At 43.5% G+C, this 12684-nt stretch overlaps 2 protein-coding genes across 11 annotated transcripts in view; one reads left to right on the top strand and one right to left on the bottom strand.

Moving 5' to 3' along the window:
- The window catches only part of SYCP2 (synaptonemal complex protein 2), a 91922-nt gene extending 82642 nt beyond the window's left edge, over positions 1 to 9280 (top strand). For 2 of the 5 annotated variants that reach the window (XM_075845526.1, XM_075845525.1), the window contains exons 39-44: positions 368 to 462; positions 537 to 636; positions 897 to 955; positions 1813 to 1891; positions 3084 to 3140; positions 8728 to 9279. In XM_075845526.1, the coding sequence (XP_075701641.1) occupies positions 368 to 462; positions 537 to 636; positions 897 to 955; positions 1813 to 1891; positions 3084 to 3140; positions 8728 to 8799 (462 nt within the window). In that variant the 3' untranslated portion in view covers positions 8800 to 9279. Of the gene's footprint in view, positions 1 to 367; positions 463 to 536; positions 637 to 896; positions 956 to 1812; positions 1892 to 3083; positions 3141 to 8727 lie in introns of all 5 variants that reach the window. The other 3 variants (XM_075845528.1, XM_075845529.1, XM_075845527.1) reach the window with 2 other exon arrangements.
- Positions 9281 to 12039: 2759 nt separating this feature from the next.
- PHACTR3 (phosphatase and actin regulator 3) overlaps positions 12040 to 12684 on the bottom strand; it is a 98206-nt gene continuing 97561 nt past the window's right edge. For all 6 annotated transcript variants that reach the window (XM_075846355.1, XM_075846356.1, XM_075846351.1 and 3 more), the window contains one exon: positions 12040 to 12486. In XM_075846355.1, coding sequence (XP_075702470.1) covers positions 12471 to 12486 — 16 coding nt within the window. In that variant the 3' untranslated portion in view covers positions 12040 to 12470. The remainder of the gene's footprint in view (positions 12487 to 12684) is intronic.

Consider the following 12684-nt stretch of genomic DNA (forward strand, 5'->3'; position numbering starts at 1 on the left):
AGGCGATGAAAATCTGTCCTGGTCATGTGATGGACACACAGCTGCACGGCTTGGTACGATGCAGTGATCAGTGCTGTTCGTTAAATGACCAGGGCAGGATTGCATTTCCTGAAAGTAAATAATGAAGGTTTCTATTGAATGACATCAAGCAGAGATCTTGAAAACTGAGAAATTGATAAGAAAGCATATTGGAAAAGTGTATCATTTTAACACTGAAAACCTTTTTTAAACAATGAAGAAGCTTTTTTTTATCCTAAACAGTTGTATGTCTATAATGTACGGTAGATTTCCAGTATTGTAGATTAACATGAGTCATTATATTAAAAAAAAAGATATGATTGAATGTTTTGTTTTGCAATTGTATCAGAATCGCTCTAGAAAAATGGATTATTTTACCAAGCAGTCTCTGAAGTCAGCCCAGAAACACTTGACCTCGGTGGACGTTCAAGTCCGAGAATGCAGGTCAGTACTACAGACTTTCTCTCCAGCAGCTTCTCAAGGGTTAATAATCACTAAATCTTCTGTCTTTGATTTAGAATAATGCGTCTGGAAAAATTCCATCAGACCGTGCTGGAGGAGATTGAGAGTTTTGAAAAAGATTCCCAAGCCCTAAAGCAAATGGAAAAAGAATTTTCAGTAAGGATAGTTGAAATACACTTCTCCATCCATGAATGCTAAGAGTATTAATTGCCTCTTTATGCTTACAATAGGTCATCTAAGATCCCAGATAAACATGTCCACATCTCAATGACTGTCAAATACAAAAACAAATCCATGTCTGTCGCTTTCATCACCCTCATCCCTCATCCACCTTTGTCAGTGTACTGCCAGTTGAGGGATAATGTGAGACCTCAGATTATTATCACCAGCTTCTTATGCTTCATTTGTGCTTTCAGAGTTTCTGGAGCCAACAGACACAAGTCTTAAACCTCTATCACAAAAATGAGCAGAAAAGGTAAGTCAGCACCCAACCCTGCGGTGTTAAGCCGGTATTACGCTGCCCGTCACCGGCCGTGTAAGCGATCACCGATTAACGAAACCGCTTGTTGATCGGTGCTCGTTTGCTCCTTTCGTAAGGAGCTGTGTATGGGGACGAGCGCTCATCTACGATCGCTCGTCTCCATACATTTGTATCATGTCATAGAGATGTGCTGCCAACAACGATAAAAGTTTCTGTATTTAAAATGATACAATCAGCTGATGAACTGTCATTGGCTGATCGTTGTCCTGTGAACGCCCGTTTGCCTGATAATTGGCTGGTGTAAAAGGGCCTTCAGTCGGTCCTTCCAATTATTACTGGCGTTCAGTTGGGAAGTCATCGGTGCGTGGTGCAGACATGGCACTGCAGATCCAGGACTCGATCATTGTTCATAGGTCTTTTTGGTCTATTTATTATTGCCACTCTCGGTTGAATGCCATACAGTTACATATATTTGAGCTTGTTTCTTTGGGAAGAAAAAAAACCACATGCCTCCATTGTATGCCCCAAACGTTAGGTAAATGGGGCCTTCTTCTTCCTCCAGTAATCCTTGGTCCATTCCTGTTCAGGGTCATTTCTTAGGTGTTGGTGGCAGTAGCTGTACTTTCTGTATGTGCTTAGTTTAAGGCAGGGGTCAGCAACCTTCGACACTCCAGCTGTTGTGAAACGAAACTCCTAGCATGCCCTGACAGTCAAAGGCTTTATTATTACAGCCATAGGCTGCCCGGGCATGCTGGGAATTGTAGTTTCACAACAGCTGTGGTGCCGAAGGTTGCAGACCCCTGGTGTAAAGGTTGTCAACTGTAAAATTTTCTTTTTTTATGTAATTTTAGGATTCACTGTCTGAAGGCTTCATTCGAAATGAATGTTTCTCACAGCACAGACTACGAAGAAACGATTTTTAACTCTGAAGTAAGTGAAATGTTTGAAGGGGTCGTCTCATGTGAACTGCTCCCTCCCTGGCGTACTTGAGCTGACCATATCTGAATGGCCGCCTTGTAATACTACATATCTCCAACAGCCAGCGCTGCAGGGGAAATGTCTGCTTGGCTGCACTGCCAAAATCTGCTATTTGCAAAGAGCCAAACCCACATCGATCAGCTCATCTCCACAGCGATTTCAATCTGACAAGTTTTCTGTAATGAGTCAACACCTTTAAGAAATCACTAGGCCTCAATCACCTATGGTTTACCTGGGGTATCTGGTGCAGTTCAGAATTTAAATCGCAGCAAAAACACTTGTTTGACAGGCATTTCTTAGAACTACTTTATATGGAAAAACACGCTTGGTGTAGCACATATAAAAATATTTACATGACTGCAATATAAAAATACCACATTTCTGAAATAGAATCAGCTTTTCAGATAAAGCATTGTAGAAGAATCTGTGTTTTATTCTTTTCTGTATTTATTTACATTCAGGGTTGAATCTGTCAGGGTCAGTTCGCACAGCGTTTTTGGTGCTGAATTTGACGTGGAAACCGCGTCGGAATCGGTGCCGGAAAATGCCCTAAATAGCCCTCCATTGATTTCAATGGGAGGCAGAGGCGTTTTTATTACCGGGCGGCTGTTGACTGCTTGCAGGGAAAAAAAGAAGCACCACGTTCTTCTTGGAGCGGTTTCTGCCTCTGACCTACCATTGAAATCAATGGGAAGCAAAAAAAAGGTGGCGCGTCTTTCTGCCACAGTTTTTGACAAAAAATATGCCTGCGGTTTTTGCATTTGATTTATTTAAAAACAAAAGCCTGAAATACCTAAAAAAAAAAAAAGCATCAAAAAATGCTGCCATTTCAAGATCTGCTTCCAAATTCCTGAGGGAATTTTGAGGCAGATTTTTTCTGCCTTTGAAAACCTCTGTGTGAATTGACCCTTATAAGCTTAAAAAAAAAAAAAAGCAATGTGATGTTCAATATTTTACATTTGTACTCACTTTTTCTACATGTTCGTTATGAACCGGCATATTGAATCCATTTGGATTTCGGCGCACTCAGTGTACCGCTGTATGGTAATAAGCTCCAGCTCACCATCAAATTTTCCTTTAATTTTTCATTCTAGCATTTCTTTTTAATTGTGAAAGTTATGGTTGTTTTTCCTTATTTCTACAGATGCATGCTATGAAGGAAAATATGAAGGCTGTTCAGGAGCGACTTCTGAAAGAAATGGTAATTTCAACAACTGTCTCTTCCACAGCACCTTATTACACATTGTACAGAGGAAATATCCATCATTCATCCCGTCACTGCTTGTCAATGTAATGTCACTGCAAAAAGAATGTATTGTAGTTCTAAAAATATGACATTCATCATGCAAACCACCCCCACACCAATGTTCCTGCTTTTCCAAATTCAGAATATCCTGTGTGTGTCACATGCACATGATACCTGTAGGGGGCATCAGGTAGCTGTTATGTTCATGTTCCATACTGAAGTTGTTCAGTCCCTGAGGAGTGATAATGTCTGTCTGGATGACATCTTAAGGTGGTTTTACACGGCCCGATACTGTCCGGACGATCGAGCGCCGATCAGCGTGCTGTATTGTTGATTTGGAGCTCGTTAACTCCATTCCCAAAGAGCAACAATCGTTAATACAAAGGGAAGAACGATCATTACTACGATTGTTCGTCGCAATGAATTTGCATCATGTCGGCAGCACATCCCCTGTTCACACAGGGAGCTGTGCCGCTGACTAGCAACCAATTTTCTGGCCGCATAAAAGATCCGATCAGCCAATGGACGAGTGTTGCTCATTCATCAGCTCATCGTTGCCCTCAGTCATTGGCCCGTGTAATAAAGCATTTACTGAGGTGCAGCTACTTGGGCACCATGAATGGCAGGTATAGCTAGGACACCTAGACGGTTTGCTAATTCCTTAAAGAGGAATCAGCAGCGTGTATATGTTTAAATACCCCATGTACGTACAGATGTAGCTGTCTTTATCTTGACTTTTAACGCATTAAATACACTGTGGCAGGTGATAGGGAAGCCCCTGTGATATCACTGCTTGAGGTTCCAGATGGTACCCAGTCCTCTGATCCACAGGTAATTTTGTCCACCTTTCGCTCATATTCTATTCCTCACACATCTCTGCATCCTCCACAGAAATCGCTGATTATCTAGAGCAGATAACCCTTCCCTCGCTATCGCCTGCCCACAGGGAATATTTAGATGGCCCCATTACTGTACAAGAGATTCTGGAGTCCATGGCCTCCTTCCAGACATCTAAATCACCCGGTAGTGATAGCCTGCCTATTGAATTTTACAGGGCCCATTCTGATTTTTTGGCTACATGTCTCTTGGATGTTTACCAGGCGGCTTTGGACTCTGGAGAACTGCCCAGTTCAATGAGGGAGACCACTATAGTAGTATTTCCTAAACCGGGTAAACACCCTATATTATGTGATTCCTACCGCCCCATCTCGCTCCTCCAGACTGACATTAAAATCATGGCAAAACTTCTGCCTAGACGACTTAATACGGTTATACTGTCTGATACATCTGGACCAGATGGGTTTTATGCCTGGCAAAGCCACGGCCATTAACCTTCGCCGGCTGTTCACTAATTTGCAGTCCACTCATGAGGATGTAGGCGCTCGTGTCGTTGTCTCCCTGGATGCCGCTAAGGCCATTGACTTGATAGAATGGGATTTCCTTTTTTTAACACTTGACAAATTTGGATTCGGACCAGAATTTCTAAAATGGGTTAAATTATTATACTCTGCCCCATCCTCACGGGTGGCTGTAAATGGCTGGACTTCGGACCCCTTCCACTTGTATAGAGGTACCCGACAAGGTTGCTCTCTCCCCTCTATTATTTGCGCTAGTGTCACGAAGCGGGTTAGTGGACCCACTAGGCCGTACCGCCGTAGCGGGGAGGCAGCTGGCCAAACAACCGGAAAACCCAGCAATACAATGTCCTGCACAAGGGTACCTGGATAGTCCAGACGGTGGCCGCAGCTCTGGCACTGATGGAGATGGTTGCAGCAGATAATGCCAAACGTGGCGTGGTAGATGACACAGGACGTGGCGGATTCCTCTGGACGTGGCGGATTCCTCTGGACGTGGCGGATTCCTCTGGACGTGGCGGATTCCTCTGGACGTGGCAGATGACACAGGACATGGCACGACTCGATACTAAAGGCACATCACGGGAAACAGGAACAGGGAACAACTGGAGCGGGAAACACTAAAGGACCATTTGCAAGACAGACTGGGAAAGCTAACAACGCTCAGGCAAGGATCAGAAGGCCTGGGGCCTTCTTATAGACCAGGAAATCGTGGCAGTTGATGATAATGACGATTTCCTTTGTGCGCGCGCTGGCCCTTTAAGGCCGGGCACGAGCGTGCGCGCGCACCCTACGGGACACAGCAGACCGGACCGGAGCGGAAGTGAGCGCTGGCATCTCCTAAGAAGGAGATGGGGACCACGCTCACGGATTCATGGCTGTGGGCGTCGGGAGGTGAGTAAACCCGACGGCCCGCGGCCATGGACGCTACAGCTAGCAGTGGAACCTCGCTGAAATACTCAGACAAGAACCCCGTATTATAGGTTTTAACCTCCCCCAGCACAAGAAAAGGTCAGCATGTATGCTGATGACACCCTGGTATATCTCGCTGACCCTGGGGTGTCCCTGCATATAGTACTTTCCATAATGACACGTTTCGGCTCAATGTCTGGTTTAACCATTAATTGGTCTAAGTCTCATATTCTACCATTAGATATATCAGTCCCTGTTGCCTCGGCGATCTCTACCCCACTCCTTTGGTCCACCTCTATTACATACCTTGGTATACAGATTTCCAGATCAGTGTTTGATTTCGAAGCATTAAATATCACCCCTTTGGTTTCCTTTCTGTGTGCCAAGATAACCAGATGGAACCAATTGCTCCTATCTACAGCTGCGAGAGTGAGTTTAGTTAAAATTACCCCAATACCTAAAATCCTGTATATTCTCCTGCAGTCTCCTGTATACCTTCCAGCCCGTTTACTACAGCATATTGGGAGTATACTCATCTCCTTTGTATGGAATAATGGTAGATCGAGGGTGGCTAGCTGACGTCTATACGCCCCATGGGATGAGGGTGGTGTATCTTTCCCGTGTTAAATGGTACTATATAGCTAGTCCGTTATCTCACCTGGCGAGATGGGGAGCGGCCGAGCGTGTGAGAGTTCAGACCCTAATTATTTCCCCATTTAGTACACATTATGCTCACCGTTTGCATATTTTGTTTTGTGGCCGACTACATAGCGGTGGAAACTTACGTGACCACCCGATCCTGAACCTGCTGGTGTGGGATGTGTCCCAGCGCATGTTCTACCCCACTGGCGTCACTAGGCACACACCCCTATGGCACTGTAAAACTCTACCACAATGACTACAGCTGTGCTTTGATATCCCCTGGCACAGGAATGGTATTTGGTGTCTTTCACACATGTATTCTGACTCTGGTATTAAGACCTTCCCAGGGCTGCATGAGGAATTCACACTCCCGTCCTCCCATTTATTCTCTTATTTGAGGGTCATGCTCTTGAGACTGAGCTGGGCCCTGGGTAGAGAACGTACCAAAGCTTCCCACTTCCTAACTTTTTGCGCTCTCCCCCAGTTATACACATGATTTCTCAACTTTATAGCCTATTAACCGGCGAGTTTAGGGAGTCTCTGCTTATACCTCCGAAGGCAAAATGGGAAGGTGATGTGGGTCCACTGACTGAGGATGAGTGGGACAGAGCCCTCTCCTCCCCTAAATTTGTATCATCTAACTATAATGAGCGACTCACAATTTTACATACTGCATAGGGCGTATTATAGCACCTCTAGATTACATCGCTTTCATCCCGACTACCTTGACGAATGCCCTAAATGTGGACTTACCTCTGGCTCCTTTTATCATTTGGTGTGGTCCTGGCCTAAGATAGCCAGGTTCTGGGATCAAGTTGTCAAATTTCTGAACGATGAGATGGGGTCTCCTGTGCCCTAAGACCTGCCTATTTACTCCTGACCCTGCGGAATATGACTCCGTCATATCCATACATTTATTGTGGAGACATTGTATTATGTCAAAAAGCTGTTAGCCAAAACTTGGTTGTCCCGGCGTGCACCTTCATTTGTAGAATGGCTCTCTCTGGTTGGTAGTATGTTATCCTACAAGAAATGGTTACACCAACATTGCAGCCATCCCAAATTTTGGTGAATATGAGAGGACAGTTTCTATCTCCCCCAACAGAGAATCTCAGATTCACCCCCGACGCTTTGATCCGTTTGCTGCCACGGACGTTGCTCATATTTGACCAATGTCCAGTTGGCCCCACTTACATTCCATGTATACATTATGGACCTCTACTTTCAACATGGTATGGATAGAAATCCTGACCTTCTGCTGAATATTACCGGACATGTCTGTTCTATTTTTCATGCTTCTCTACATGTGGAAACTGTTTGCGTTTTAGGTAACTGGTTAACCCTTTGTATTATACAATAGGCAGTGATTAACTCTACACGCTGGATCTTAAATTCTCAAGCAGTGTAAAGTTACCAGATACCCTGCTCGCTTTACATGCTATTGTTTTGTATGACATTTCTTTACTTGATAACTTTTCCATTGAACTTCTAATTCTTCTGACACATTGCTGTATCGCATTACTGTGTTCTTCGGACTTGCGGTTTGGCCTGTTGTCTACACATCTCAATGCTCTGTATTTACTTCTGATTTACAATAAACTTCATTTGTGAATTTAAAAAAATACACAGTGGCAAGATCTTTTATCGCTACTTGTTCAATGGCTTTTGTTGTGTGATATCACGCTGCAGCAAGTTATCAGTCAAGATAAAGATGGCTACATCCGTAAATGTGAAGTTCTGTCATTAAAAATGCTCCCCACCCTGCATTGTACTACGTTTCATAGTATCCCAGGTTATTGTGTTTGGGGGTTTTCTATTGGGGGGGGGGGGTTATAACAATATTAGTAATTACAGATGGATTACTGCAGGTGGCCGTCCATGTGTACCACTTCAATAAGAAAAAAGAAGAATCATGTTAAATGGAGTGCAAAACTAGGCAATTAGTACATTACACTATAAACCTTTCCATTGACCCTAAATGATACCTGCATCGGTATGAGATATAACTCTGGAATTAAGATATGTGGAAAGCTGCGTGATTTTCTCAATGTTCACCCATTATCTGTTTCCTATGTAGGAAACTAAGATAGCTTATACTATAATCATATTTTCAGAAAACGTATTGAATTTAAGGAAGAAATGCTCTTCAGAAGCTGCTGAAATCTGGGGGCAAAACATCTAAAAATCTAAAGACATCTAATTAGAGGGAACATAATGTTGTGGCTTGTTAGTGCGTATCACGTAACAGAAGGGAACATAAGCTCAGACACATTAACACGGGACCCTCTGCATGGACGTTATCCAATAATGATGCAATCGCTCAGTGACTAGATCTACACATAGGGTTCATTTCTCTAGAACAGTGATCTCCAACTTGTACCTCTCTAACCGTCGCAAAACAACAATTTCCAGTATGCCAGGGCACGCTGGGAGTTGTAGTTTTGCAATAGCTAGAGAGGTAGCTCTTTCTTTGCATAGTTATTTGGGGGGGTCAAATTTATGGAAAAGTACAAAATGACCAGCCCTTAGGCTCCGGTTGAAGCGATTGGTTGGAGTTGTTTCGGAATATAATCCTAGAAGAGCACGATCTACTTTAATAACATGTTTTCTATCTCCCTGTCCTTTTTTTCCAGCAAGAAGAAGAGCTGCTCAGTGTAAGGAGAGGTCTGCAGTCCCTGTTCGTGTCCGGCACTGGTCCATTCTAGTTTGTTTAGATAGGAATGACATTTTATATCTGTTATTTTACATAGATGATGTACATTGGTTTGATTGCTAGTTTGTTAGTTTAATCATATTGTTCACGATTTGCATGTCCATTTTAATGACCCTAGCAAGAAGTCTGCTGTTTACTGTAATGGGTATGTAAATTAAATATTCCATAGGGGATTAGTGCAGTGAGTGTGTTCTGTTCTATTGCTACCCTTTAAGATGCTCCTCTTGAAGTCCTCCTGAGATGATATGGGTTATTGCGACTGGATTCAGTTTATCAACTTTAGTATTCAGTTCACGTTTATACACAAACCAGCGTGAATTATACATATTCTCTCTCCTTCAGAGACACGTTGAAGTAGAACTGTACTTCTTAATATCGACTTTTTCTTTTGGATTTCTCAAATGCATCTGGAATTTTTTAAAAATTACGAAACATGCAAATATTAAAAAATTCTACCATTTGTGTTTACAGCTCCTATGCAGACCTTTGTGTCTTCATTCTTATAGAATACGCACATCCGCTGTAGTCCGAGCCTGCCGCCATGTCTCACTTGCATCTGCCTCCTCTTCTACTGTCTGTAGGTTATTAAGAAGGGGCAGAGGGAGTGGAGTAACATCAGACTACACAGTTTGTTTGTACTCTAGCCATGGAGACGTAAATTCGTAGGGTTTTTCACCTTTGAGTGCTAAATTGTAAGGTTGAGTTCACGTAGACTAAATAGTTCTGTGTTTAGGGTTTTCTGTGATAGGGAATCAATCATTGTAGTTTCCGGTGACAGTACACGATTGTGCTGTCAGTGGGACATCCTGATCCTGCCGATGGCACTGTGTGTAGGAGCGCACAGGGTCATTATACTTTGCGCGTAAATGAAGGGGCTAAAGGCACAAGAACCTCTCCCTTAGGGTATGTTCACACACACTAATTACGGACGGAATTCTGGCGTTTTTGCCCCGAATTACGTCCGAAAAATGCGGCTTGACAGCGTTGACAAACATCTGCCCATTGAAAGCAATGGGCTGACGTTTGTCTGTTCACACGAGGCGTATATTTACGCGCCGCTGTCAAAAGACGGCGCGTAAATAGACGCCCGCGTCAAAGAAGTGACCTGTCACTTCTTTGGGCGTAATTGGAGCCGTTATTCATCGACTCCAATGAAAAGCAGCGCCAGTTACGTCCGTAATGGACGCGGCGTTCAAGCGACTGCACATGCCGGTACGGCTGAAATTACGGGGATGTTTTCTCCTGAAAACATCCCCGTAATTTCAGCCGTTACGGACGCTGTCGTGTGAACATACCCTTAGCCGGTTAATTTACGTGGTGTGGGTGGGAAGGGGTTAAAAAAAAGTTGATGAACTGGAACTTTTTACAAGATGAACAGGTTTATGTTAGTAAGTTATTCCTTACATTCTAATCGTTCTACATTAGTGGACAAGGCTGTAATTTTCAGGGTACGCCACAGTCTAACCATACAGGATTCCTGATGCACGGCTGCAGGGAATACAAAGAATAACAAGCCTGGTTAGGTTTTCACAATGAGAAAAGTTTCAGCCCTGAAGCTCAAGAGCCAATATGGTTTCAATATGGTTCCCGTCCATCATGTGTATTTCCTTTCTTATAGCCGATTCAAAAAGTTGCCAATCCATCGTGGCTATGTTCACGAAAATGCCTCCCATTGATTTCAATGGGAGGCGTCGGTGTCTTTTTCCCCGCGAGCAGTAAAACTGCCTCGCGGGGAAAAGAAGCGACATGCCCTATCTTCGGGCGCTTCCGCCTCTGACCTCCCATTGACTTCAATGGGAGGCAGAGAAAGCGTATTTCGCGGTGTTTTATGCCCGCGGCGCTCAATGGCCGCGGGCGAAAAACTCAGCGAAAATCGGCGTGCAGGGAGAGGAAAATCTGCCTCAAACTTCCAAACTGAATTTTGAGGCAGATATTCCTCCTGCAAAATACTCCGTGTGAACATAGCCTTAGGGTGAGCTCACACTGAGTTTTTTGCAGGAGGAAAATCTGCCTCAAAATTCCAAACCGAATTGTCGCTTTTTTTGCCCGCGGCCATTGAGCGCCACAAAATACGCTTTCTCGGCCTCCCATTGATGTCAATGGGAGGTCAGAGGCGTAAACGCCGGAAGATAGGGCATGTCCCTTTTGCCCGCGAGCCGGTTTTTCCGCTTGCAGGGGAAAAAAAATTAGCCTCAGCCTTCCATTGAAATCAATGGGAGGCATTTTCGGACGTTTTTTGGCACGTTTTGCGGAGCGGTTTCCGCATAAAAAAAACTCAGTGTGAACTCACCCTAAGCGTGATTGGGGCATTTACTTTCTACATCCCTACATGGCAATCAGATGGAGTCAAAAATCATGCTTTTATTCATCCAGTGTTATTACCAGATCCTATATAAACTCCATTATCTGGCGTCTGTCTTTTCTGTTAATTGTAAGGATATGTTCACACGCACTGTTTACAGATGTAATTCGGGCGTTTTACGCCTCGAATTACGCCTTAAAAAAACGGCTCCATTACGCCTAAAAACATCTGCCCATTGCTTGTAATGGGTTTTACGATGTTCTGTTCCCACAAGGTGTAATTTTACGCATCGCTGTCAAAAGACGGAGCGTAAAAAGACGCCCGTGTCAAAGAAGTTCATGTCACTTCTTGAGACGTTTTTCATTGACTCCATTGAAAAACAGCTCCACTAACATCCGTAACATACGCCGCGAAAAACGCGAGTTGTTAAATGTCTGAAAATCAGGCGTAAACAGCTCCGTAATTTCAGGTACCTAACAGGTATCCCAGTGATGGTCCAATATTCACTTGTTTTTTTTCCATTCATTAGTAGACATTACTGTGTTTCTGGGTTGATTTTAGGAGCTGCCTCTGCCGTCTCCCCAAAGTAGGCAACCCCAACATTAAGCACATATCCTCCAATATCGCATTTTATTTAAAATTTTTAAGGACTCTCTAAAATGATCATCCGACTACTAAGACGACTCTTCATGGTAAGTCTCCTAAATAAAACAATTCCCAGGAACGTTACGTCGTGTTCTCGCCACGTCTACGTTACATTACGTTCTAGATCTTGTCTAGTTCACATTGTCCAGAACTGTATAAACTAAGACTCAGATCAAAATTTTCAGTAACTGTTCATTTTTTTTTTTTTTTTTTAATAAGATTAACTTAACCAGGAAAATGTAACGTCATAAAAAAAGGAAACGAAAAATAGAAAACATGAAAATATCTTGCCAAGGCATGAACTTTACAAAGAAAGTGTGATTAGGCCGATATGTCAATGTAATACTGAAAGATGTGCTGGCCGCGTATCCATGATGAGGTCGCCATGCACAGCGTCTCGCTGCAATATACAGCTTCATACAAGTTTCCTTCCAGTGTCTTTTAGCGACGCCCACTTTGTTTTGCGTGTGTATCCTTGAGCTAGATTCTCTCCCAATAAGGGGCTGATCAGTCCCCGGATATACGCGGTGAGCTCTTCGCGATTCCATCCTACGTTAGGAAGGGTAGCAGACAATCCCTCCGTATCGCCCACAACCGCCCTCCGCGTAAATATCAGAGCGCCAAGCGCCCAACTTCACAACTGAACGCCATTGCTCCTCGTGGAACATGTTCAGTGGTTAACTGCAAAGTAGACCATACTTCCAGCACGAAAGTGTTTACGGTCTGTGATACCTGGAAAATAAAAAGCTACGGTTAATATCTGAAACAAGCATAGCACTTATATGTAACATTCCCATGCCTTATAGGTAACCGATCTCTATATAGCTGGCAGCCGGTGATTTACCATGTTCTCAAATTATTACTCATTGAATACCATTTTAATCTAATTTGGTCAAATTCTATGCTGATTAATTTAATACATATTTATTG

The sequence above is a fragment of the Rhinoderma darwinii genome, chromosome 13 (genome assembly GCF_050947455.1).
Source record: "Rhinoderma darwinii isolate aRhiDar2 chromosome 13, aRhiDar2.hap1, whole genome shotgun sequence".
NCBI classification, from domain to species: Eukaryota; Metazoa; Chordata; class Amphibia; order Anura; family Rhinodermatidae; genus Rhinoderma; species Rhinoderma darwinii.